The sequence below is a fragment of the Sylvia atricapilla genome, chromosome 3 (genome assembly GCF_009819655.1).
Source record: "Sylvia atricapilla isolate bSylAtr1 chromosome 3, bSylAtr1.pri, whole genome shotgun sequence".
In the NCBI taxonomy this organism is placed as follows: domain Eukaryota; kingdom Metazoa; phylum Chordata; class Aves; order Passeriformes; family Sylviidae; genus Sylvia; species Sylvia atricapilla.
In genome coordinates, this window is record NC_089142.1 from 106070815 (window position 1) to 106098442 (window position 27628).

The window sequence follows — 27628 nt, forward strand, 5'->3', positions numbered from 1 at the left end:
TCTTGGAAAGAACTTATTAGAGACAGGTTAGAAATCCAATTTGTTATTGTTGTTTTTTCCAGTTATGTATCTAAATCTATGTTAATTTCGTCAAGTTGCTGGTTTGTTTTTTTTTTAATCAGAAATATTTGTTGGGTTTTTTTTTCCCCTTATCGTAGATGTCCAAGTCTTCAGTGGCACCAAAAATGTCATCCCAGGAGGAGATCCTGAGCGATGGGCGGTTCAGCCGCATCACCAGGGACCCCAGGTTTTGGGAGATGCCCGAGAAGGAGCGCAAAGTCAAGATTGACAAACGCTTCCGAGCCATGTTCCACGACAAGAAGTTCAAGCTGACCTACACGGTGGATAAAAGAGGTCGTCCTGTTAACTACACCTCTTCAGAGAACCTCAGGAAGTTTTATGCCTTGTCAGAATCTGACTCTGACCTTTCGGAGAGTGAGAGTAAAGAGGTGAAGAAAAAGAAGAAAAAGAAAGCTAAAGGTAAAGGAGAAGCAGATTCTGCTGGTGGCCTCCCAAAGGAGGAGAGCAAAAAAAGCCAACAGGAGGTGGACCAAACATGTGAAGCAGTGACTAAACTAAATGACCTTAAAAAAGATGGACAGAAAAGTAAATCTAAGCTCAGCTTGAAAGAGGACTCAGAAAAACCTGCAGTGGAAGTTGATCACTCTCGGGGAAACAAGGGCCTTTTACCCAAAGGGAAAAACAAGCAAGAACGTGTGTCAGAGGGAAGATCCATTTCAATTCAAAACAAGGAAAAGACTTCACAAGCAAGTGCTGCTAAGTCAGTCAAAGCTCCCAGGAGGGACCAGTCCCTAGGAGGGAAAATAAAAGAATCAGGTTAGTAGTTCAAATACCAAGAATTCAGCTGTGTTTATTAGGATGTTGAGGCTTTTGTTTTATCCATAGAAGATGTTTTGCAAGATCAGTTATAAAATAGCTGACTGACTCAGATCAGTCCTGCTGAAGGATTGGAGTTGGTTAGCTCTGTACAGAATCAGTTCTGATTCTTCAGTAAGATTGTGAACATCCCTGTCCTTTTAATTGCTGGCACTGAAATTGTTGGTAAAATTTACAGCATGTACCCTGCTGTATTTATGGAACTGAACAGTGGATACATGAACTGATACCAGGAAGGCTTGGTACTCACAGTCCATATCACAACTTGTGGACTGAAATTGTAGACATGGCAGCATTGAGCCATTCATTTTAGAGGGGATTAGAAAGAGCAAAACTTTATTTAGATTGCTTGTGCATGTGTATAGCCTCCATTATTAAATAGATTTCTACCTGTGGGTTCTGTAATATAAATAAAATAGCATAATACTTAATTACAGTTGAGATTGATAACACAATTTTGGACCTAAAGAGGAATTAAATTACATAAGACCAGACAAACAAAAGAGACAATGCTAATGTTTTCTGTTGTTTGCTCCTGCATCATTATGACTTTCAGGAGTCCTGTAAATAGGTATGAAAAAGCCCTGAAGTTTTCCTTTTTGTAAAGGGTCATGTGCAATGCTAACATTAAAATGTATCTAATGTTTATCCTTCTGTGCTCAGACATCTGTGAGCAAAATGTAAAACGTAGAAGCCAGTCAGAGGAGGAAACCTCTGCAAGTGAGGATGCGGAATCGGAATCAGAGGAATCAGAAGATGGTAGGGAGACAGGCGAGGAAGAGGAGCCAGAAGATGATGGGGAAACGGGTGAAGATGACAGTGCTTCAGAAGATGATGAAGAAAGTGATAGTGGGCCTGATCTAGCCAGAGGCATAGGGAACATTGAGACCAGCTCAGAGGATGATGAGGATTTAAATGAGCTGTTTCCAAAGGAGCCAGAGATCGAGCACTCGTGGCGTGAGCTGGATAAAGATGCCCCTCGTGGAGATGAGGTAACAATGCTCTGCATGTGAAAAGTTGCTGCATGACAAACTCAGAAATGTTATGAGTTCATTACAGACCATCATGTATGTTCATGGCAGTATTTTTCATAAAGGTTTTTCAGGCTTTTTAGTGACAGAATGGAAGTGATGGTGAAGTTGTGTGACAGTGAGAGACTTGCAGTTTTCGCTGGTATCTCCTCTTTCCCTAAGCACACTTACCTTTACCTATGGAGAAGCTGTCTACAGGTGAAAGGATGAACAAAATTGAGCCTTTCAGAAATTCCAGAATTTAAACAGTACTGCTTTTGTTCATTACTGATTTTTTTCACTTTTCAACAATTTAGTTATTTAACTTACACTTTAAGAAATGAGACAATGAATTAGGACTTTACAACTAGCACAACCAGTGTGTAAGAAATCACAGTACTCTAGTGCTGTCACAATAGTGAGACTCCTGAGATTATCAGTGTTTGATAACAAAATCCTAAGTGATTATGTTGTTGCTGCAGTTCTGAATTTGTGATTGGTGCAATCCATTCTGTGGTGCTTCACTATTTATGTCCTTTTTATGTGCTCTGGTATTTGCTGCTTCTCATCTTTGCTAGTTCAAGTGATAAAAAGTCATGATGATAATGCTGCTTTTCAGCAAAGTTTATTGCTGTCTTTGATTTTTACCACTGAGTTCTCCTAGAGGATTGTGTACTCCCCACAACAGTCAACAATTAAACCCACAAATCTTATGTTCTTCTCTTTCAGATTACAAGTAGATTGGCAGTTTGTAATATGGATTGGGATAGGCTGAAGGCTAAGGATTTGCTGGCTCTATTTAATTCTTTCACACCCAAAGGAGGAACAGTGTTTTCTGTTAAGGTAAGAAATTCCTGGTTTCTGAAAGGAGTGCTGGCTTTCACTGTTAAAAAAAAATAGACTCTAAAATAAGAAGTAAGACAGTGCTTTGGAGAACCAAAAGAAATATTCACGTGTTTAAAGAGAAACTGTGTTGCCATTTAACTTGGTGTAACAGGCATGTATTTGGCAGAGTTAGATAACAAAGCCATTGACTTCTCATGTCTATGAGGTTTGCTCTCAGTGCTGGCTTTCTGAGTCTACTACTGATGTTCTCAGATGTAGTAGGAAGAGACTACATTTCATTGATTAATATTCAGTTTGATATTTAGTGATCTGTATGGCAGGTAACCCAACCTTAGACCTAAGACCCAACCTTAGACCTTACTAATAAATTGGTTGTATTCTAGCCAATTAAGTTATACATTTCCATTATCTGTGTCTGCCTCAGCTCTCTAAGAAATTTTATTCAGATGCCTCTTTCTGAAGAGGGCCACAGTACAATGAACAAAGTCATGGTTCTCCTGTTGTTTTTCATCTGCTTCAAAATTCCTAGCAGGGAGTTTGGTTATTTTACTGTCTTTTCCATACATTAAAGTTAGGAAGGTATTAAAGTGTATGGAATTGATCCCTTTACTGATCTTAAAAACTGTAAAGTGTAAATGCCTGGAGATTTTTTTTTTCCATAGCTAGTGTACATTACACTACAGTTAAAAATCTAATTTTGTGTTGTTGTGTTTGTAGATTTATCCTTCAGAGTTTGGGAAAGAGAGATTGAAAGAGGAAGAACAAAAAGGACCTGTGGAACTGTTTGATCTTCCAGAGAATACCACAGAGGATGATGGGTATTAATTTTAATTGTGTCTTCAAATGAGAGCTATAATATGTTTAATTCTTAGTGGAAATCCCAATCAACTCCTGTTTCCAGGAGTTCATATGTGGAAGTGTCCTGTGGGCATCTTAATTTTTTAGCTTTTATTGAGAGGTTGTTTTACAACAAGCACTGGTTCATTATCAGTGCATTTAATAAATGCATTATAATGAAACTTGAAAAGATTTGCTTGTTGATGTGAGTTCAGCATTTTATGATGTATCTCATTGGAATAATCAATGGAACAAATATGTGGGTAGCTTAAAAAACAGCATTTCTCCTCTACAAATGCCATTTGTGCACTAAACTCCTTTTAGTGCTCACTGTCAACATTCTTACCTGGGAATCAACAGGGGCCTTAGTCCAAGAAATCCCAGACTGAGATTTCCTGAGTGCCACCAGCAACAGCTCTGGCCTCCTATGCTCAGCTCTTCAGTCCTGCCATTGTCTTGGCTTCTTCAGGCATATCTTTTGTACCTTTTATAAACTTTCTTTCAAGGTTTTGCCAGAATTATTTTCCCAGAATTTCCAGATGTTTGGCAGCCTGATTGGGGCCATATTTGTATAATGCATCTTGCTGGACTGGCCTGTATTTAGAAAATCTAGAAACTTCTAAAATAAGGGCAGATCCCTTTGGATACGTTCTCTAGTGCATCAGGGGAGTGCAGGGTGGATGTAGAGCACATTCTGAGGTCATCAGGATGCATCCTGAAGTCTTGAATTTGCCACTCAGTGGGCTTGAGAGCATCTGGAATCCAACACACAGAAATCCAGAGGTACCTCAGTGATACCTGTGCCCCACAGATTCACAACCTCATCCCTGTGACCTTTCAATGGAGTCGTGTAGAGATTTTACACGTAATAAAACTGTCTGAAATAGGCTTTTTACTTGAAGAAAACTCAATGCTGGTGGAACTTTGTGTTGTTTGACATCTAATCTTAGAAGATTAGGAGAGTGGTTGATGAGCATGTGTTTTGAATGAGTTTGAATTAGAAGATTTTGTGAATAAAGAGGTGTTAAAGCAGCTCACCTGCCTGGTCTTTTCTCCACTTTTGCAGGATTTATAGGGAAAAACTGCGGGAATACCAGTTCAAGCGACTGAAATACTTCTATGCAGTGGTAGAATGTGATTCTCCTGAAACAGCCAATAAAATTTATGAGGAGTGTGATGGACTGGAATTTGAAAGTAGCTGTTCTTTCATAGACCTCAGGTAACTCCACTGGTGATATTTTTGCAGGTTGGGCCAGGGAGGGTGAATGAAAGGCAGTTTATAACAATTTGGAGTAAACTGTATCACTTTATTCTGTAACCAAAACAAGCTATGAAGATAAATTGGGCATCCAGTGAGTTATTAGCTTTCCCCTTGGTTCTTCTTTATTCTTTTTGACCATTTTTATTGTAATAATGGAAGTTCAAGAGGATCTCTTCATAGAGAGTCTGTTTTCAGATAAAAAGTTCTGATTACATCTTCAAGTTTTTGGTACAATTAAGTAAACTGATGGGATTCAGAAAATGAAACTTTTTTCTTTTTCTCTCCCCAAGGATCTAGAAGTGGGTCTTTTTTGTCATTCCTTACCACAGGGCAAGATTATTGCTGTTGTCATGAAGCTGCCAAAGATATGTTAGTCCTTGTGAATGAGCTGCTGGATGCTCTGATATTTCAAAAGTCATGTTTAGGGAAGAAAGGATTTTAAATTATGGTTTGGTTTATTATTAGTATTTCTTTTTGTTGCAATAAAACCCCTTTCATTCTAAGCAGAAAAGTAACTGAATCATGAGTTGTGACAAAAGCCCTGTTTGTCTGCTGGGGACACTCTTGGAAGTCAGTGAAAGTTAAGGGGTTTTTTGCTTTGAATCGTTTTCTAGAGGAATTCAGTTAATTTGCTTTGAACCATTTTGAAAAACACATCTTTGCTAAGGGAACGTGTGTGTAACTTTTCATCATTTTAAACAGTGATAATGTTTTATGACAAATATAGCTGTTTGAAATTCTGCAATGATTTTCCTAATCTGCTTTGTTACATTTTAATGTTGAATGCTATTTATCAGATTACATTTGCAAAGATTTTAAAAAAGTCACAAGTAATTTCTCATGTAGTATACCAAGATTTTTTTTTAATTAAATTCTTCAATTGTTACTCATGACTTTGGTATTTTTAACTTTTTTTCCTTACTAATTGTAATTTGCAAGATGTACCAGATTTTCCTAAAAGGTTTAGAATTTCTTATTTATCTATTTCCAAATCCAATTTTATTCACTTTTTCCTTTTGAATTTTTAATATTAAGCTTTCTGAAGAGACGGTTCGTAAAACAAAAAAAACCACCCCAAAAAACCCCACCCGTGACCCTGTTTATACCAGGCTGAAAATTGAAATACTTCCCAAACAGGGTATTGTTATACCCTGAAAACCTGTGGAACAGATCTGCAGAAGCCAAGCAATGAATCTTACATGTGTGGAGTTCTTGTGCATTTCTTTTGTTCCCTTTTCAGGCTTCCCCCTTTTTTATTTTAGCTAATTCTTTCATGCTGATGTACTGTACTCGTGAAAGCTTAGACTGTTTATACTGTGCAGTCTCCCAGTGTATTTGAAGAGTAACATGTTTTATTTGCCCTTCAGATTTATTCCAGATAATGTTACATTTGATGATAAGCCAAAAGATGTAGCCTCAGAAGTGAACATAGCTGCTTATAAGCCCAAGTACTTCACATCTGCTGCTATGGGAACATCAAAGGTATCTTTACAGTGTTTTTGCAATGTTTTTCTTATTTGTTTTGTTCTGCTGTCAGCTCATCAATGATATACGTCCTGGGGGAAAGATTCCTGATTATCTCCATCATTTCAAAATAAAGACATCAAACATATTAAAAGATTTAAGCATGCCAAGGGACCTACAAGTTGCGACCCTGGTTTAGATTTTAAAGGAGATTGGGTTTCTCTGTTGCAAATTAAATACTGAATTCTGACCTCATTTTATCTCTGTGACAAGCTGCACGTGAAATTACTTTGTTATTTGCAGTTAAATATTTTAATTTGCCTAAAATGGATGTTAGTGTATAAATCAGTAAGAGCTTTTCTGGTAGTAGTAATGCCAGGCTTCAACAGTTGCTTGTAGCAATCCATTCCTACTCTTTCCTACTGACAGCCAAAATTTCCATGTGGCCATGAAGTGAAGCAGATTGGAGAAGTGATTAGTTGAGAAAGAAGCACTTTGTGCTGAATGAATTTTCAGCCAGATCTATTGAGGGTGCAGTTGTGCAAACACTTCCATTGTCTCCGCTGCAATCCCTCTGTGATTCCAGCAGTGCATGGCTGCTGGAAGAGGAAAAAAGAGGGGCTGGTGGCTGCTTCAACACCAGAATCTGGTGCCACAAAGGGAATTTGGCTTACAGAGCTTTTTTGTTGTGGGACCTGCTGTTACAGAACCATTCAGTGCATGAGGAGATTCCTCCAGGTCTTCTTGCAGCTCAAACTCATTGAAACTGACTGTAGAATAAATTCCAAAATGTTATAATTAAATTCATGTTACCAAATGGTTATTATAGTCAGTTACTATAGAGAGCATTGCTAACAGGTTTAGAGTGAATGGAAATAGAAAATAATTTTCCCTTAGAAGACAGTGTTAGTGTTTAGTTTTAATGTTCCGGCTTCTACAAGTGACATTCTTACTTTTAAGGTAGATATCACCTGGGATGAGACAGATCATGAGCGAGTGACATCGCTCAGCAGAACTTTTAACAAAGAGGAGCTTCTGGACATGGATTTTCAAGCTTATTTGGCTTCATCAAGTGAAGAAGAAGAGGAACAGCAGCAAGGTACTGTGGGAATAAAAGTTGCACCCAAAGTCATTACCTGCAAGGTTTTGAATACAAATTATTTAAGTATTTCAATGTCAAATCTATAGAAAATGTTTTGAATGTCATCTTTTGCAAGGACAATATTATATCTGTTGTATAATGATTGTGCCCCTGAGCAGAATCACTAAATGGTTCAGACTGGGACACTAAAGACCATCTAGCCCCAACCCCCTGCCATTGGCAGGGACACTTTCCACTGGACTACAGTAGCTGCTTTCTGAATAGCTGAATTTCTGAGTGGAAAATAATTTTCTTGCATTTTATTTCTTCCCCTACTCTATTTTTTTTCTTTTTTACAGTATCTTGACATCTGTTTGTCAAGTTTGGCAGTATCTGCTTTTAATCTGTTCATTCCTGAGATAAATTATAGGTCCACAGAACTGGAAGTGTTTCCTTTTCAGAGGAAAAATCCTAGTTTGAAATGCAAGGTGGATAATGACTAAATGAACAGGAATCTTTCAAATGCTTTTTGATTAACATATTTCTTAAGAATATAAAGAGAATTTAATCTAACTTTGTAAGGTACATGAGTCTTCTGTATATGGTGCAGCAATGTTTAAATTCCCAATTCAAACTGCTTGTTTTCATTCTAAAATTCATCCTGCTCTTAATAATAGATACAGCCTCGCTTACAAGGCAAATAAAATTTCATTAAGCCTTAATTAGGTTTTTCAAACAGATGTTAAAATTGATTTGTATTGCATTAAAGCAGGTTGCTTCAATCAGAGATGAGCTTGCAAAAAAACATTACAGAATCTTCTTCTGCTTATAGAGTTGGGAAATCTTGTGGCAGCAAACTCATCTTGGCATTGTCTTGGCAGCACTCACAAAGTGCACCGTGGTGAGCTTTAGCTTCTCTTAGTGAAGTCTGTCAAGGACAGCCTGGGATCCAGAATAAAGCATTTCCATCTTCTCTCATGTACAAGGCTACCTTAGCTGTGGTAGGCTGGTGATGAAAGCAAATATTCATGGGAACAGCACTTCAGGAATTTTAAAGAGTAAAATTCTATGGCTGGGAAGGAAAAAAAAATGACCTTAAATAATCTTATCACACTAATAAATTTTAAACCTGGAAATGTCTGGATTCAAATGATGTTTTGAAAAGTAAGTTACTAATAGAGGAATTATGTTGTCATGTCTTTAAAGTGTTCCTGACATTTTATCCATTCAGTGATGTGATACAAAACAGGATTCCATCTGTCAGGGTTCCATCCAGCAGAATTACGTGGTGCTATGGACAAATGAGAAAAATCAATGTCAGCTGCTTGAATCGAATGATAAGGAGGAAAAAATGTCCTGGACTTCTATTCATACTTTTCAAACTTACTAAAAATGTTTTATTTATAAACAGCTTTTTGTTGGCCTGTTCTAATACTTTTTTTCATGGAATTTTTCAACTTAAAATATGTGCATCATGAATGTTAGTATTACTGTTCAACAACAGTTCTGTAAGATCAAGGATTTCAGTGACCTGGAATGTTGTGGTTCATAGCACAGAATTTCTCCTTTACATTGCTTCTGACTTTTTTGTTTCTTGGGTACATTTCTCCCAGTTAGGAAGTGGCATTCATCAAATCTAGCCCATAATTGCTATTTTGACAATGAGGACCAGTGACTTAGTGTATGGCATTTTAAATATGCTTCAAATTAAGCATTAGGGGGTTTATGTCTAAGCTTTTAATCTGTTTTCTTTTTAATCTTTACAAGAGCAACATCTTTTCTGCTGTTCTGCTTTGCACAGCACACAAATACTGAAACAGTCTATATCATAAAATACTTTCATGGGACTTTTTTAATTAGCTGGTCCTGATCAAGATGGAATATCCTGAGTTGGAAGGGACCCATGGGAATCATTGGGTCCAAGTTGTGACTCCACAAAGGAGTTTAACCTAAGAGTCAAACCTAAGAGTTTTCCAGACTCTGAACACCACCAGGATTGGAGGGAGCTCCATGTAGATCCCTTTTCTCCTCAGTAGGAATCTGAGCAGGAAGCCCAGTCTCCTGTGGTATTTCACTTCCAATACAAGACTCCACAAAGCCTTTTTGTCTTTTGTTGCCTTTTTGTCTTTTGTTGCCTTTTTGTCTTTTGTTGCCTTTTTGTCTTTTGTTGCCTTTTTGTCTTTTGTTGCCTTTTTGTCTTTTGTTTTTTGCTGCTGCCCCGATGCCAGAGGTGCACAAGTGCAGAGAAGGAAAATGTAGTGGTTGGGAGGGAGGAGTTTTTGTTTAAATGATGCTGCTAAACCTTATATTCAATGATTAAGGTTAAATAGAATCAGACTAGTTGTTAAATCTTTTTACAGTTCTGAAATCTATTTGGTGCAATAACCAATGACTACATATAGAAATTTAAATGCATATAAAGCATTTTATTAGGTAATGGTACAGCCTTTTTCTCTTAAAAATGAACAGCATCCACATGTGTTTATATTTGCTAAAGCTATTTCAGAAGGCCAAGAAATGGGGGGTGACAGAAGTAGAACATGCAGTTATTTATTATTGGCTCTGTAAAGAAGCAGCAAGAGGGTTTAGCAGTTTATGAGTTGGCCAAGCCTGGATGGAATTTCATGGGAATTTCAGAATACAAATACCACACAACCTGATTATTTTCTTTCTGTGAAGTGTCAGAAATGTGATACAACCGATGCAGGTCCTGGATACTTTTCTAAAGCAAGTTTGCAGGAACTTTTGGGTTTGCTTTGTAATTAAAGGTGCGTGGAAAGCTGCACCTACAAAATTCACCTGGTTTGCGAGAGAAGGTTTAAAAGCTAGACCCAGTGCACACGCCTCAGTGGTTGGACTACACAGACCTGAAGGAAAATGCAAAAAATCTAAGAAAATGCTATGATTCAATGTTTACCATTCACTTACTGTTATCTGTCTCTTTGCATTCTCTTCTTCGAGTATCTTTTTTCCCTGAAAAATCTTGCAAAAAGGCATAAACTCTGATAGGCTTTGAATAAACTTCGTTTTGTAGTCTACATTTTTCCAGGTTTTAATTATCATTGGGATGATTTAATGGGACTTGCACAACTCCCTGTTCAGGAAGTGCTTAGAATGTGGGGAAAATGGGGTTAAGCCCCAGTGTTTCCTTTGACATTATTTTCTGCCTCAAGACTGACATCAACACATTTTATTTTTCATAGCATGCTGTAGTGCAGTGCAAAAGCCTTTACCTCAGACTGGATTCTTGAACACTGGAGCATGAAGCTTTTTAGTTTTAACTCTGTGCATCTACATGCATTGTATGTATTTTGGGGTTTATTTTTTATCTGTCTAAATTTCAATATCTACCCTGGATAGAATTGAGACATTTAGGGCAATTTTGATGGTATGGCCATCAGCATCCAAGCCGGTAGCTGAGTTTTCTGCTTTGCCATTACATGACAGAAAGAAAATTCCCCCCTCATCTTTAAAAAAAATAATCTTTCAGTAGACCTCTTGTCAGATGTTATATCTGCTACAAGTTTTCCACTGTCTTCAGTTTCTAAGGCTGAGGTTTTTTTTAAAAAGGATTCATCTACTCAACTATTGCAAGATAATCTTCTTAAACTAAGAACAGGATCTCTTCACAATGCTGTGATTACAAGAATGTGATCTCAGCTAACTCAGCTGCCAGTCACCTATTTAATATACTGAACCTCTGCATTTGGTTATATTTTGTATTAATGTCATCTTTTAAAAACAAGTTGTTTTATTAGAATGTTTCTGACCAGCCTCATGATTTGAACTTTCTTCTTTTAAAATCTTTTAGCCCTTCTATTGCTACTTTCTTTGGAAAACAATAAGAGTATACTTGTACTTTATACTCTAAATTTCATCAGGTTTTTTTGCCTTTTCCTCCTTCCCAGGTTGATTGTATTTCTCTTGCAGTGCAGTGGTTAATGCCCCAGAACTTTTTGGTTTGTGTGTTTTGTTCAAAAAGCCTTTGAACAAGCTGTTGGCAGAAAGCATTGCTGCCTTAATATCCATCAGAAAGTGGTTCCTGATGTTGTGCAATACAGCATGATACTTGAAAGCCACTGACAAGGTTATTTGAACTCTGAACAAACTTTGAGAACATACTCAGCTCACTTTCCTTTCTTGCAGCTGTTGTCAAATGTGCTTTATTTGCTTACAGAATTAGAAGCTCCTACAGTTCTTTTGAAGGCGATATTAAACATTTGTTTTAAAACTGTTAAGTTTTGACAGAAGAAATACTAGTTCTATCTAATTGAGAAAGAATGACAATATGCATTGCCTCTTCAATTTATCCTAGCAAAACAAGTAATAAATACAAACTGTTATCCTCTTGCCTATCCAGGTTCTAGGGATCCTCTTTTAGCTTAAGGATTTTTCAGTTCCCATTTAGTACAGCTTCTTCTTTCTCAGGACACTAGGAAGAAGGAACAACTAAATGTCTTCTTTTTCTACTTGTCTTCAAAACAGAGTTGCCTTTTGCTTTCTGGATGAGCAGATGCTTCCCTCTTAGATCTCAGCTTCTGCTGAGGAAAGTGGAAAAGCAGCTGCAGCTGACTTGTCTCCATGTGCCATGCAGGGAATGAGCCCAGCCTGGCTGAACAGAGAGCTTTGGCTGCAGCTTAGGAAAGAAAGGAGGTTTATGGACTTTTGGAAGAAGGGGCAGGGAATTCAGGGGGACTGTGAGGGTGTTGGGAGTTATGCAGGGAGAAAATTAGAAGGGTCACAGCCAAGCTGGTCACACAACCTGGTTACTGCCATGAAAGACAAAAATTGTCTCTATAAATATATTTGCAATAAGAGGAGAGCCAAGGAGGATCTCTATCCTTTACTGGATGTAGAGGGGAGCACTGTGACAGGCAATGAGGAAAAGACTGCAGTATGTAATGCTTCCTCTGCCTCAGTCTTAGTAGTAATGCCAGGTCTGTGGGTACCTGAGCTGGGAGACAGGAACAGGGAGCAGAAATGAGCACCCTTAATCCAAAGGGAAATGGTCAGTGACCTGCTGCAGCACTGAGAGACACACCAGTGTGTGGGGACAGATGGGATCCACCCAAGATGGGTCCTGAGGGAGCTGGCAGATACCATACACTCCACTTGCCACCATTTTTCAGCAGTCCTGGATAATCAGGGAGGTCCCAATTGACTGGAAATTAGCACATGGAATGCCCATCTACACAAAGGGCCGGAAGGGCTGGTTTTGGAGATTTAAGTTCTACTCTGCTGGAAGGGACTTTAAAACTAATAATTTTAAAATGCAGTGAAGGATGCTGAGTCCAGTCAGTGATTTCCTTTACTGGACGAATTGTCTTTTGTTTTTTCAGGTACTACTTTCATTTCATCTAAACAAGGGAATTCTTAAACTGGCTACTCTGTGGGGTAATAATAGGTGAAAATATTTTGTATTATCTTCTGGACATAATGTGTTTTCTTAGATCTATTTGCTAAAGACTAGCTTCAGTTGCTCACTTTCTTGAGGCTCGCTGTGATAACTTTGCTCTCTCCTCCTAGATGGTGATGAAGCTCATGAAATGGAAGATGACAAACCGAGGAAAAGCCAAAAAGATGATGAAGAGCAAATTGCCAAGTACAGAGAACTTTTGCAAAGTATCCAAGAAAAAGAGAAAAAACAGGAGGAAAAGGATATAGGAATGGAGATTAAATGGGTTCCAGGTACGGTGTTTTTTTTTTTCTTTTCCTGCCTTGGCAGATATGCAGTATTGGTTTGCTGACAGGGATATAGTGCAAGGTGCTGAATTTGTAGTAGGAGAAACAACCCCTTTTTTTTTTTCCCCTGTAAATTGAAATCCAGATTGTTTACAGTGAGGGAAAGAGAAGAAATAGCATGCCAGAACTCAGTTCCTCAGCTGTAAGTTTCTCTTTATAGATTTTTTTTTTGCCAGGATTTTTTGTACTTGCTTTTTCAATTATCACTTTATAGACTTTTAAAAAGTAGAATTCATGTGTTTGCTATAGAGCCATAAAACATACTTACACCTTTAAAAATGAAAAACAGTATGATTTGGAAACACAGTCTATAATTAGAGGAGAGTGGTTTGGAAATGTTGCTTGCATAATGCTAAAGATTTGGGGGAGCAAAGAGGGAGAAATCTGATTTTTCCAGTGCAACTGCTCTGGGTGAAAGCAAGGTACCGGGAATGGTTGGGGAGCAGTGAATCCAGATTGACATCTGGAAATCAGTGAAAGGTAACTTCACCGTACAGCATCCCAGCAGAACTCATCCAGAGAGCCAAACCCCTATGTCTAGCTCTCTTTTTTCTTTGTGACAGAAAGCCACTCAGACTGAATGCTTTCCCTGAGGTCTAATGAGCCAGTTTAACAGCTCACTACATCCATGAAGGGAGAGGTTTGCAGAGTGGCATCACGTTGATTCTGGGCCAGAGCTCATTCTTACTGCCTCTACCTGCCCTGGCACTCTTTGCAAACCTAATTTTGTTTGCTAAAGTAACAGAACTACTTTGGAAAAGGAAATACCTGGATCTTTTCCACTGAGTTAGCATGTCAGGTAGGCAAGTATTCAGGGGGTTAAATGTGCAGCTGAAAGACTGGGGAAGCATGAAGATTCCCTTCTGGGAGCAGCAAGGTGCAGCAGGTCTGGGGACTGCAGCCTATGGCAGGACACAGCCCCGTTCTGTTACTGCATGTTGTAAGGCCAGACACTTACCAGAATCCAGGCCCTTCACTGCTGATGGGTTAGTCCTAGCTAGGAATGCATAGCTAATGATGGGATTTATACAAATATTATTCTGAGTTCACTCAAGTAACTTCTGCTGAATAGAAGTTCTGCTTGGTTTGAAATATTCTGGTCTGTAACGGTTCACTGAAATGGACTGAAGTGAACAGAGCAATTCCATTCCTGTTTCTTCATCAGACCTGTATTCAAAAGGATACACAGGCATTAAAAATGGTTGTGTGCTTTCAAGCATGCTTTTATATACCCCATCTGTCCACAGTGTGTCAGTGCTTGCATTCACAAAGTTGCTCCCTCAGTAGTTAATCCATTGTATCACTGAGCATTCAAGGCCGAGGAGTTTTCATACATAAGTAGCTTTATTACACCTCCACAGAGATTTGTTTTTGCCACCTTTGAGAGTGAGGGTGGAAACCACAGGTGAATCAATTGTTGCTAGGACTGTGTTTTGTATTTATATGCATTTGTATTTAGGTGTTGTTAAAGCAACTATTTTTTGTGTTGGTTTTGAACATTTGGAGGGTGGCTTTGTTTATTATGCATTCTGGTTTTCGAAGAATTTTGCAAATTGTATGAAAGAAGTCCTGTAAATTTAAAAAAAGTTTGAGCAACTCAATATGGTAAGATAGTCAGGAACCTAGAGCAAACCATTCATTTCAGGAGATGGAAAGTTGTTTTAAGGGCTACCAAAGGAAAGTCTTTAGCCTTGCTTGCCCTTAGAGAGCAAGAAGTTTTCTAGGAAGCTGTCCTTAAGACTGTACCTTGCATGCTAAGAGTAAATTGCATTAACATTTAGGAGCAATGGAGTATTAACTGTAGTAGAGATGAAATCCAGTTCCCTGATGCATGGGGCCTCTGTTTCTTTGCAATAGAACTTGACTTTAGAAAATTGGATTTGTTACATACTAGCACCTATTCCAACCCCTTCCTTGCTGCACCTTCTTGTAGGACTGCTGGACTTCTGCTATATCCTTATCTCTTTCGAAGGTGGGATGGTAAAAAACCCCCAAACAACCAAAGAAAAACCCCTTACCTTGAAAAATTTGACTGATTTTGTCTAAATTTAGCTGGATGTCCATGCACAGGGTCAGGTTTGTTCATATCATTTTAGGTTCAACGTGCATGTGTGCACAATGAATTTTACATGCCAAGTTTATAGTATTTGATGTTAAATTAGCAGCTATGATTTTACAGTGTATGTTAACATTTCCACATTTCTTACCCTGAAAAAATGAGAGATTTATTGAAGAGCAGAAGTTCTGGAAATCATAGAAGTGCTCACTTGCCTTTGTTAGAGACTGTTCACCTCCACAAGGTCAGCAGTGCCACTTGTGGCTATTGACCCCTGCAATAAGGTTCTGTCCAAAACACAACTCACAAAAGTGAAAATGGGTGTCTTAAGTTTGCTTTTGAGTCAAAAATTCTACCATTACTGAATTTCAGGCAGCATTTGGAGAAGAGGTCCTGCACACCTCTTTTATATTTTTTTTTATATGGTGGAGCATAGGCAGCCCATGCTGAACAGTAGTTTATAGCTTTGGCAGTTTATACACACTTGAGGCTTTGCTTTCTTATGGGAGGGAGGAACATCAGTTGTTATTTAATTTTTTCTTGAACAAATGGGCTCTTTTAAAATTCAAAACCATTTATGTTCCGTTGGAGCATTCTGGGCATTCAAAAATAGTTTTTGTTGTAATCTCTGAAGACTCCTTAATTTTTTTCAAAACTAGCTTATGTCTGTTGAAATATTTTTATTATCAAGTTCTGCCTTAATGTGCTTGACTTATTGCAAAATCTTTTTCCTGCCCAAATGTTTAATACATGGAAGGATTACAACAAATCTAGGAAGTTTTTCAATTCAAAGGCAGATATTTGAATTAATTCAAATTTTTTGAGTTTTGGCAGGGTTATTTACACATGGTTATAGAAAGCATACTTTGTCAATGATTCAGTTATTCTTGAATCATAATAGTTTTAAATAAACCACAGTGCCAGCAAAAATAAATTAGATGTAGTTCCAACTCTCTTTGGTCTGTTTCTTCTAGGCACAAAATCAGTGTTATATTTAAGCATCCATCTGTTTTCTTAATCATATCTGATTGAAGCAACAATTACTATGAATCCTTATCCAGCTCCCAAAGGTCCCCTTAGAAAGTGAAAAGAGAGAAGACCACAACTGCATTTCTTGATCATATTCAGCCAGGTTTTTTGAGGGGTTCTTTGAACTTACAAACTTTGCCTTTGGGAAGAACAAGATATAAATATTCAGCTAGGCTTAGAGGAAAATTTCAGATTTGTTTTGCTCAGCAGTCGAACAGAAGGCTGTGATGTCTGCAAAGTGCACAGTAAAGCACAACTGTACAGTCAGAGAGGATGTAGAGCACAGAAATGCTGGTGTGAAATGTTTATCTCCATGTGGGTCATTGCCTGGGGTGGCCTCAGCTCTGCAGCACTTGCTGAGCTGTGTGGGGGCTCACACCTGACAGCTACCACCTCTGGTGGTTCTGCTGCTCAGGAAAGCTTGGCTGACTCAACATATTTCATCCTTGGGGGTGACAAATTCTAATGTGATCAGAGGGTTTCTATTTGCTGTTCCTTTCAGCTACCTGCAAGCAGGTGTTTGATTTTTCTGATGAGGCATTACAGGCAAGATGAACTCTCTTGTTTAGGGTTCCTGAGAACAGAAATGTCTCTTCCTAGCCTCTAATAACAGTGACAGGCTGTTAAACTTCCATAAACTTTCAAAACTGAGTGTTAGGAGAAGTAAAAATTCTGGCCTGCACTCATCCCTTGCTGTCCCACCAGTGTGTTTAGGTTTGCTGTAGTATTTACCACACCTTTAATCTTTTAGCTGAAGCATGATTTTGTTGCATGCTAATATAAATGACCTTCTTCCTCTCTTTTCTTGCCCATGTTTGTGAAGATTAAATAAAACTTTTGTGATTCATTAAATCTAAAAAAAAAAAAAAAAATCAATAAGGGTATATAAGTTAGACCTTTCTATGGCCAGCTAATATTTCTACCTAAAGCAGACAATTCCTTTCCCCTTCTGCAATCAAAATCCTTTTGACCACTTAAATACACTCTTATGCTCGGGAAGTGGTCTGGACAGTAGTTTCTAAGCCATTCTAATCTGTGGAGAAACTGTAATGCCTTTCATGAGTCTGCCAAATACCACAAGAAAAGGCTGGATTTTCCTCCAAGTTCTTCAGTGCCAGATGGATCAAATGATTCCATTTTCCAGGCAAATAAATCAGAAATATTGTAACTTCCTTTCAGATTTTGGGTCTCTCTTTTGCTGGAGATGTGACATACGTTCTTTTTAATTCTGTATTTGTTATCTTCAAAGAGAATCTGCAAAGTTGTTACCTGACCAGTGATTTTTTCCATAAAAGTACTACAAAGTAGCCAAAGTTATAGTGGTTCAATTTCAAGGAAGCTGATGACTCTGCTTTCATGGGCTTTGAAGATAACTAAATATTTGTTCTTGTTGTATGAGAATTTCTTAATGGCATGTTTTTAGTGAATCTATGCAAAACCCTTCCTTTATCGTGGCTCTGATTTGTTTGCTGGTTAAGTACCCAGTTTTTGTGGCTGTAAGGGTTTGCCATTTACTGTTCATTCTGGCACCTTTCCAGAGTAGTAGAAGGATCCTTTATCTTGTTTTTGCTCCACTCTTTTCCTCCTACGATTCTATGGTTTAATCTCATTTTAGATCTTGTCCACACTTTGTCTTTCAGACAAGTTGTAACCAGCTCATCAGTATCAACGAGCACAAAACCAGGGATTAGTGTTTGCAGTTTTTCAGAAAAACGTTCTGCCTGCCCTTCTGGGGACAGCTAGAACTGTCCATGATGCCTGCTTTCAGTTCCTCCATCCTGAGGGGAGCTGGAAGGAATCATGAGGAATGGGGACTTGGCCACTGAGAAATCGGGGAGAAAAAATGGGATCTAGTCTGAGACATCTGGAGAGGTCTGAGTATGATTTCTCTGCCATCAAACTGGAACGAGGGGTGGGAGAGTGGGATGTGCTCAGGTCAGGGCTGAACTGGCATGGCAGAAGAGGAAGCTGAAGGGAGACCACTAGAAGTAGGATTGGGGAAGAGACAACAAATATCAGGCTTGGAGGGCAAAGCAGAAAGAGGATTCCTACAGACTCCCAGGGTAATTCAGTCACTTTGGTTACCTGTAGGATACCTGACTGATTTGTTACACAAGTTTAAAAAAAAAAAAAAAAAAGGCGTGTAGTGAATGAAGCAAGGAATTGGAGGTAGGAGAAAAATTCTTCATTGCCCAGGCTGTTACCTCCTACCAGGGAAGTGGACTCTGTTTCTTCCACTGAACTGTGCTCCAGTGCATTGCAAGGAAAATCACTTCATCTCCTTAGATCATGAAATTTTGTTTTTGCAAGTGCCCATCTCGTGAAGAGCAGGCTGAAAGTTTGTAAGGTACATCTGAAATCAGTTTTCATCCTCATAACATCCAAGTGCTCTGTGATGCAATGAATTTTAGAAAGGTATTCCTAATTTGTATGGATTTTTTTGCCAAAATTAGAAGACTTTGATTTTGCTTTTAAATGAAATGCATATTCTGGATTTAAGTATTCTATATGTAAAATGGCAGTGCTTCAGTTATTTAATGGATTTATTTTTAAGGTGATGTTTTTACATCATTGGATAGTCTAATGATGAAGTTTATAGAAAACTTCACTCTGTTCTACTTACAAAAAGCTTAAAGGTTAGGACACACTTGTCTGTGCAGGTGCAAATGCTGGGCATAGAAACAGTGGATGTCTGTGCTACATTACAAAATTCAACGTAAACGTAATTTACACGTCCAGACTTAACTGTCTGGTCCTGTTAGGCCAGAATTATTAAGAGCCAGACATGTTGCACTTGTGGGATGTACTTTTCTAGAAGGAAAAGTCCAAGTGGTCAGCAGAGATCCTGCAGCCTTGTCAGGGTATTGCCACAGGGGCAAAGCTTCAGCAATTCAGAATCTAAACTAATTCAGGATCTTAACTAATGATAGTGTGGTACATTAAACATAAGGGCTCTGTGTATGTCTGTTGGTTTTATTGTGTTGATGCCTTAAGTTTTAGCTTTCATGTTTTCAGGCTCTGTGCTGCCTTGGAGTGCAGTGCTGAGCCTCGTATTAAGTGTCAGTCAGCTCTTCACAGAGTGGAGAGACAAAACAGATCCTTTTCCTGCTGAGGACCAAGGACAATTGTCACAAGTTTTCAGGCCCAAAAGCATAAACTACAGTGGACTGAAGAGAGAGAACAAGAAGGATGGGCCTTGATAATCTGAAGCTGTAATTGGACAATTAACCCCAATATGCAAATGGCTGAAAACTTATGAAAGTGTGAGACCTCGTGATCAGTCGTTCATTTTTTGTGACCATTTTGGGTCCACCCTGGGTGTAGCCCTGCTCAGGCCCTGTCCTGCCCAAGGTGGATCCTGGAGGCCTTTCAATAAATCCCTACTTTATTCTCCAGTCTCTGTTCCAGGTCAGCCTTCCCAAGGCATCAGTGTTACTCATTCTGGCATCTGTAGACTGCAGAGTTGAATGTCTGGAGAAGAGACCTTTCTGAGGAACAGCAGGAGTGTTGGGAATCAGATACCACATTAGCAAACCCTTCTTCTGACTCTTGTGCAGTTTTTACTGAAGGAATGTTTTATTTGGAAAAACACATCCTGTAAAGTGATCTTTATAAAGATGGGGTTTTAAGCAATATTTATGTTGTTTCCACAGACTTGTTGAAGAAAAGCTAGATTGCTCTTTTACAAAGGAGAAAGCAGTTGATTAAAAAAATTCAGATTCATCACATTTTTTTAATTTACTATGGCTTTTTTTCTAGGTCTCAAAGAAAGTGCTGAAGAAATGGTCAAAAACAGGTTGGAAGGAAAGGATAACCTGACTCCATGGCAAAAATATCTTGAGAAGAAGAAAGAAAAAAGACTTCTTAAGAAAAAGAAAAAGGTAATGTTTATATTGGCCATTTGAGGGGCAATTGTTGTTTCTTTGCTTTCTTTATTTGTTGTTAATGGTTTTTTTCAGATAAACAAAATAAATTGTCCAGCTGGCAGTGCTGTTTTAATGTTAGAATATGCAGTGGTCACTCATGTGGAAGTACTGAGAGTACTTCATCAAACCTACAGAACAAAAGGATACTCAGCATACTGCTGACCATACATATGCTTACACAAAACATCTTTTATCTATTTGTGCTGCTGTAAAGATAAATCAGTCATAATAATGATAATTGGCTTTAATTTGCATTTTTAATGCATTAGAAGGAGTCTTTTTGCTGCTCTGTGCATATCAATTTGAAGTTATGACAGTGATAATTGCAGGTTTGGAAATTTTGGGACTAAAATAATACAGACTTGTTTCCCAAAGCTGTAATGGCAAAGAATTAATAGCTGCAAAGAACTATTCAAATTTCAAATTGCAAGAGGGAAAAAAAAAGGCCTGTGGCATGCAGAATCTAGGTTCTCTAAAGTCTTAAATTACTCCCAGTGTAACTCACATTGCTGAATTACACGTCTACAAGTAAACTCTACACCTTGAGTTACTCTGTGCATGTCAGTTAGCTGTAACTGGCACTTGGTGAGTAATTTCTGTAAGCTGCTAAGTGCTCAAAATGGAGTAAGCAGCACTGTTGTGCAGCAGAGCAACTTTGTCTAGCATCACATTCTTGTCCAGTTTGATAAATTAAGGAGCAAGGTGTATGACACACTACTACCAGCAAGAAAATTTGTTCTTTTCAATCTAAACTCCAGCTTTTTGAAATTTGCAGCACAGGATGAACTTCCTTACTCGAGTTTGTCCCCAGGCATAGCTTCTGTGGAATATAACATAAAGTAAGGACATAACAGTGCTGATCCTGTAATGTGTTGGGATGCTTGTCTGATGCATCACAGTTTGGGGATCTGCCTAATCAAATGTATGAGAGAAGGTTCAAATTGTTGATTTGTCTTTACTATCAGTTATTAGTGTGGTCTGTTTTTTTTGATGTTCCATGTACAGTATGGAGTTTTCATCTCCATAGCTACTAACAGAACATCTCATTCCAATGCAACTTTAATAGTAGTTACAGGTTCATTGAACTAATGTTTATGCTTTGTTACAGGCTGCTGCTGAGAGAGAAGAGAGTGAAGATGAACTTCCACCTGATGTTGATCTCAATGACCCCTATTTTGCCGAAGAATTTGAGAAAACAGGTCAGTCAAGACAGGCAACTTTTAGAGTAAATCTGCTCTTTTGTTAAATACTGAGTTTTCAAAACAAACTCAGGCTGGACTAAACACAAAGACAGAATGTTCAGAATTAAATGAAGTAGGGGCCTAAAATTGCTGTTCCTGTAAAATTATGGATATTGTGATAGATGGAATGATAGGGAATATTCTCTTGGCTTTCACCAGAGACCATTAGTTATCCAGTTTCTGGGGATGGCTGTTAAAAACAAGTTGCTCCCCTAAGTATTCCAGAGAAAAGAACTCCATTGCTTTTGAAGTATTTTTATATGGGAACAGCCATACATATATGTGGGTGCCTTTGAAGCTTGGGTCAATTACAAAAACATCAAATGTTTTTGCATCATAAACCAAGTTGTCTTGGAGAAGAAATCATTTTCTCTCAGGCTGATAGATGTTTGTACTGGAGTACTCTTGGCTGCTTAGAAACCCCAATAGTGAAATATAGTATTTTAGAAAATAACTTGCCCAGTTTAGATTTCTAGGATACCTTTTTTGCAAGCTTTTTATTCTGGTGTTTAAATTAGCTTTTGCCATGGTAACAATACATTTATTTTGAGTGATTTTGCTGAGTAAAACCAATAAAGGTAAGTTTCTGATGTTCCATACTTCTGGGAGCCAGATCCTAAGGGTTGCTCATATTATTGTATGCTAAAAGAAGAAAAATAGCATAAAAATAAAAGAAGAAAACAAGCATAAAAAAGATAGCAACAGATTTACTAATATTGCCTGTCTGTTGTTTGGTTGGGGGTTTTTTGAGCATGGAAGTGCAGATCCAAGTTCCATTTAAAAAGGGTAAGTTGCTTGTCATTTTATACTTGCCAGCGCCAGCGCAGGTTTCTCTCCTGAATGTTAAAAGGTATCCTAGGATAAAATAAATAACTAAACGCCCAAATCTGGATGATTTTGTGCTTAATAATGTGAGATACAGAACACTGGAGTGAGTCCTGTCCATGTTTTAGAAAGAACCACCAGAGTCCAAAGTGTCATGCAGTTTTCTGCCATACTTTCTGCATGTGTAGGTTGAAGTAACTTGTTGTAAAGCTAACTATTCCCTCCACCAAATTGTTTTTCTTTAATAGCAAGATATACCTAGGTCCTCTCATATGATGTGTGCTGTTCTCTCTGAAATCTCTGAAAAAATTGTTTCTTCTGCATTATGTGAGAAGTTGTGTCCTAAAGGGGCTCAGCAGAGAAGGAGCTTATCTGCATTTTTTTAAACCTTGTCCATAACATGGAAAATAGACTTGAGTGTTTGTGGAGTCTTTGAGGATAGTTAAATACACATAAAGGTTAAGAAAGTGAAGCTTTTTGTCTTCAAGATTGCTGATAATTACTGAGATACAGGAGAAAACCAGAATGTGGTAAGCCCTGGAGAAGTTCTAAAGAGACAGTTCAGTGGCTGGCTGTGAGCCAGTTTACATTTTAATGGTAATTACACAGCAGAACTTTGGCTTTCACCAAGTTTACCCAGAACAGCCTCTGTCTCATACTTGGGGTTGCTTTTAAGCACAGCTTATCCAGTGAAGGAAAACGGATTACAGTCATCTTTGAACTTGGCTCTAATTCTGCCAACTTTGTATTTAGGGTACAGGCAACTTAAATGACCATCATTTTTCACCAGCCTTCTACAATTCCCCTGGAAGATTGAAATTTCACCCTTAAATTGACTGTCAGATTATTTTAGATGATGCTGAAGAAGCATATGACAGGGTTTATTTGCAGACTCATGTGGACCAGTGCAGCAACTGAGGATGCAGTAGTGCTGCATTCATTTGTTGCCTGTAACATGCATGGGTCTTGTGTAGCTTGGTTTGGTTTCTGTCAGGCTGAGGCAGTGGAAGGGAAGCAAGAGTGGAAGGAGCTGCTAGACCAAGGACCTCAAAGCTCTGAGTGCTGTGAAAGGAAAACTGGAATTTATGGGAAGTGTGCTAAAGCATATGTTCCTCAGGTATGTCTTTGTTCCTGGTGACTTTGCTCTTGATAAGCAGGCAGTGATTCTTACACTTGGGAGAGGCAAGGTAGAACAAACTCTTTGAGGCTGCTGTGCCCAAAAGCTGTCTGTGTGGTGTTCATGGTAGTACTTGCTTTGCACAGTTTTTATGTGACTTTTTAATAGTACCACAGGTTAAAATGTCAGATGCTGCAGATACATGAACCTTTATGATGCATTTTAGAAGCTTGGCTCTGGTTTCATACTGTCAAGGGAAAAAAAATGTCACTTTCGTTTTACACTGATGCTCATACTGTTTCAAAAAGCCTTGGGAAACTTGGATTTGGCTTGGCCAGTTTCCCTGTTACTGCATCAGCTTCTGTGGGGTCCTAGAAAAGGGAGACAGAATAACTCTTGTAGCCTAAGCTGTTGAAAAATTAATAGCTTAATAGTGTAATTGCTTATTAACATGAGAGCAAGGTCCTGCTTTTGGAGATCACTGAACAGTTTCAGAACACATTAAACATAGTTTCTGTTGAACCCTTTGAGGAATTCTTCACACATTATTGTAACTCCTATTAGTTCCAAACCATTAGATGCCTTCTCATGATCTAATTCATGATGTATGTAGGAATTGATGGCTTATTAAAGCCAGAAGGGAGCAGAACGAGTGCAAGGACCTAAGAGCTAAACAACAAAATCAGAGTATAGTTGTAGAACCTGTATTTGAAAGATAAAGTAGATTAAAAGATTAATTTACTGTGTGTCTTTGCAAGGCTTTTGAGACTGACTCAAGTTTCTGACTAAGGCAGAGGTCTTGTGAGAGCAGTTTTTGATTTGGAGTTTCTGTGCCTGAAGTCTCAAAGTTCTGATAAGCTTTTACTGTCAGCTGGAAGGTTGTTGATACACAAAGTTAATGTTGCAAACAAAATTCTTGAGCTGAGAAAGAGTTGATTTGGCAGCTTGAGTGGGGATTACAGCAGCAACTGGACACTTTTTCTACTGGCTGGTGGCTGGTTCTGCTTCACACTTCTTCTGCTTCACAAGTATCTTCTGCTGTAGGTGGGACAAATCTGATTAAAAGGTGGCAGTGGGGATGAAGTGCTAGGAAAACTCTGAGGGTATGCAATCAGTTTGCTGTAAGTGTGCAACAAGTGTGTGTGGTGGGGCTAGCAGAATGTGTGTGGGAAGAGGGACCGTGGCAGGAATATGGTTAAAATACAGAAAATTGCTCATTTGTGAATTTTCAAGCAGAACCATTTCCAGTATGATACAAATTTTTGAGTCTCAAGGGTGATTTTAGGTTCCAGGCTGGTTTTATTAGCTGCATAGTGTCAAAGTAAGAAATATAGGGTTTACTAATTTATTTATTTTCATGGAGAAGGATGCAGTTTGATACCAACTTCTTGTTCAGCCCCATCTGCAGCCACAGAAAACTCTGAAGGCATAAGGATCAATTCTGTGATTCCCCATAGAGTGAAAGAGGAAGGACGGTGACTTGAATGACTTTCCTTTGGGAAATGTTTGGAAAGAAAAGAAATTTACTGATCTCACTTCTCCTGTAATTTTCTCCAATTGTATCTCTGTGCTCCTTTTCTGTAGTTGAGCCACTTCTGAATGATAAAGGTTCAATACTTGTTGAAGTCCTACAGAAGATATTTATTTCTCCCTTCTACACATTAACTTAAATTGTGTCGTTTAGGTAACAATATCATATCTGAATCTGATTTTCCTGCACATTTTCTGGAACTACTAAATCAATAGTTTAATTGTTGACCTGATGTCATTGTGCATCAGGATAGTTTATTTTTTCATGGTGGTGGTTTGTTTCTTCTGGAAATCCATTACCAGTTTGGAATCCATGTAGAAATAGTCAAGGGAATAGTCCAGGCAGAAAAAAAGCCTTCCTCAAGAAATACATCCTCTTCCAGAGTATCCTTAGTGATATGACTTGACATGTGTCTGGCATGTCTGTATTTCTAGTCTGAGTACAAACCTGTCTGAACAACATGAAGCCAAATATCTTCCTTCAGAGTACCCCCAGTGGACTGCAGTAAATTGCCTGGGAATGTCATTCTGAGCTCACAGGTCAGAGTGTGTGATTCAGGTCAGGAAACCTTCTGCTTTTCCTGCTTTTTCTTGATCAAGATCTACAGGCATTCCAAAGAGAATAATTTGATTTAGTAGGATTTATAAACAGGTCTGTTTTCCTGAGGAGTTAGGTTTAACTAATGTCTGATGCTGTTACTGTTCATTATGTCTGTCTAATCAGCACTGTGTATCTGAATGCTGAGGGAGTAGAGGAGCTTCCTCAGGACAACATTCAGTCTGAGCAGAGTCAATCATCTTTTAATTTCCACTGGAAAACACCCTGGGAGTGCTGTGATCTCATGGGGTTGCCTGCACTATTGTGATGCTTCTCTCTACTGCTCTGTGAAAAATACAGTAAAACCATCGTTGTCACTTATTTATGCCATTTCAATGTTGCTGCCTCGTTAAACTAAACTATTCAGTGGAATTTTATTGCTTTAACTCTTGTTTATTCTTAACTTTACAGCCTTTGTCCTGTACATTTAAATACTGATTGCAAGAAAATGAGATTTACTAAGGAGTTTTAGCTGTAGGTAAATTATGCCCTCATGCATAAGCTTGGATAAATGTGTTCATACCCTGTATTTGCACTTAGGTGTAAAGAAGAAGCCAGAATCAGTAGAAAGTGCCTCAGAAGATGAAGATGAAGTTGAAAAACAGAAGGTAAAGTGATGTAAAAACGTTGCATTGCATGAATTCTGCAAGTATTTGGTATGTGTTTGTGAGTTTTATTCTATGGCAGCAGAATAAAACTTTACAATTTTAATAGTGAGAGCTTTTGGAACAAAAACTACCCAGAAGAAGTTTGTGTTGGGCAGTGCCAAGTTGGTGGGTTTTTTTTTAATATCAGTATTGTATGAAACATTTGTGAAGATTGAGTTATTTGCTATTTTGTGTTTTCTTTTCATTCCTTCTCAGAACAAGTTAACTAAAGAAATTACTTAAATCCAGAGATGTTAGTTTTTATTTTGCTATATGAATATCAGCATTAAATTGTGTCCATTAGTTATTTCTAAACTGTGGTGTACATTTTTGAGATAGATTGTTACTGTGTTTGAAAATTGAATGTGGGTATTTGCTTTCATTTTATATCTAATAAGAAGGAAATCAATTTGTACCAATACTACACCTCAAAATGTTAAAATAGTGTTTTTATGGATGAAATAATGCTGCTCTGATGACCCTAGTTCAACTTATTTAAATAAATGTAGACTCATACAGGCTTTATTAATGAGATGCTGAATTTTTTCATAGAAAGCTTTCATTGTGTACATGGACTTTCTTATTTTGTAACAGGCTGAAATGGCCCTACTGATGATGGATGATGAGGATGACACCAGAAAACATTTTAATTACAAAAAGATTGTAGAACAACAGAACTTGAGCAAGAAGAAAAAGAAACTTCTTATGAAAAAGAAAGAATTGCTAGAAGATGACTTCCAGGTAATTGATTACTCCTTGACTTTGTGACTGGGACAAGAATCTCATGAACTGTGACTTCTGAAGCAGCTCATGTTTTATTGGGCTTAAAAGCTTTCCTGTCATGGGAAAAGTTTACCTAAAATAAATGTTTCTTTTCTCCCATCAGGTAAATGTCGCTGATACAAGATTCCAAGCCATGTTTACTTCTCCCCTGTTTAATTTGGATCCTTCAGATCCAAATTTCAAGAAGACAAAAGCAGTAGAAAAGATCCTGGAAGAGAAAGCTCGCCGAAGAGAAGAGAAGGAGCAAGATGTTAAAGAGGCAAACAAGGGCCTGGAGAACAAGATGGCAAAGAAAGGAGAGGTTGCCAAGAAAGCCATAGATCCTGCCCTGTCCATGCTAATAAAGTCTGTCAAAAATAAAACCCAAGAGTTTCAGGCACGGAAAAAGCAGAAAATCAAATAACTGAACTTTGTTCTTCCTCAGACTTTATTTTAATCCCAGCCCTTCTAACTGGAGACATCTGTTAAAGTTACTGCAGCCTGCTCTAATTCCTGTCCACCTAAAATGTCCTGAAAAGTCATTTAACTATGTTGGAGAATTTTGAAGTGTTCAGAGTAACAATTGCTCATCTTTTGCCATAACAAATACTGTTTTGCACATATGTAAGGAAATGGTGGTTTGGGGGTGGTTTGTTTTGTATCATGTCATCTCTTAAAAATCATAGAAGTGCTGAAGATGGCCACAAAATCATAATTATGGGTTTATTTATAAATAATAAAGACAGTTCTTTTAATAAA

The 27628-nt window shown here is 38.1% G+C and overlaps 1 protein-coding gene across 1 annotated transcript; it reads left to right on the top strand.

The window, feature by feature from the left end:
- Positions 1 to 52: 52 nt before the first annotated feature.
- On the top strand, positions 53 to 27628 carry ESF1 (ESF1 nucleolar pre-rRNA processing protein homolog). The gene is made up of 13 exons (XM_066316520.1): positions 53 to 837; positions 1561 to 1889; positions 2637 to 2750; positions 3471 to 3571; positions 4657 to 4809; positions 6219 to 6333; positions 7276 to 7414; positions 12923 to 13084; positions 19983 to 20104; positions 21258 to 21348; positions 26001 to 26068; positions 26702 to 26848; positions 26994 to 27628. Exons 1-13 carry the CDS (start codon positions 159 to 161, stop codon positions 27291 to 27293), a joined length of 2520 nt encoding a protein of 839 aa, XP_066172617.1. The 5' UTR covers positions 53 to 158; the 3' UTR covers positions 27294 to 27628.

Coding starts and splice junctions, on each gene's coding strand:
- ESF1 (XM_066316520.1), top strand. CDS start 159: ATGTCCAAGTCTTCAGTGGCACCAAAAATGTCATCCCAGGAGGAGATC. Junction 7,415..12,922: donor AGAAGAGGAACAGCAGCAAG/GTACTGTGGGAA, acceptor CTCTCCTCCTAG/ATGGTGATGAAGCTCATGAA. Junction 20,105..21,257: donor TTCTTAAGAAAAAGAAAAAG/GTAATGTTTATA, acceptor GCTTTGTTACAG/GCTGCTGCTGAGAGAGAAGA.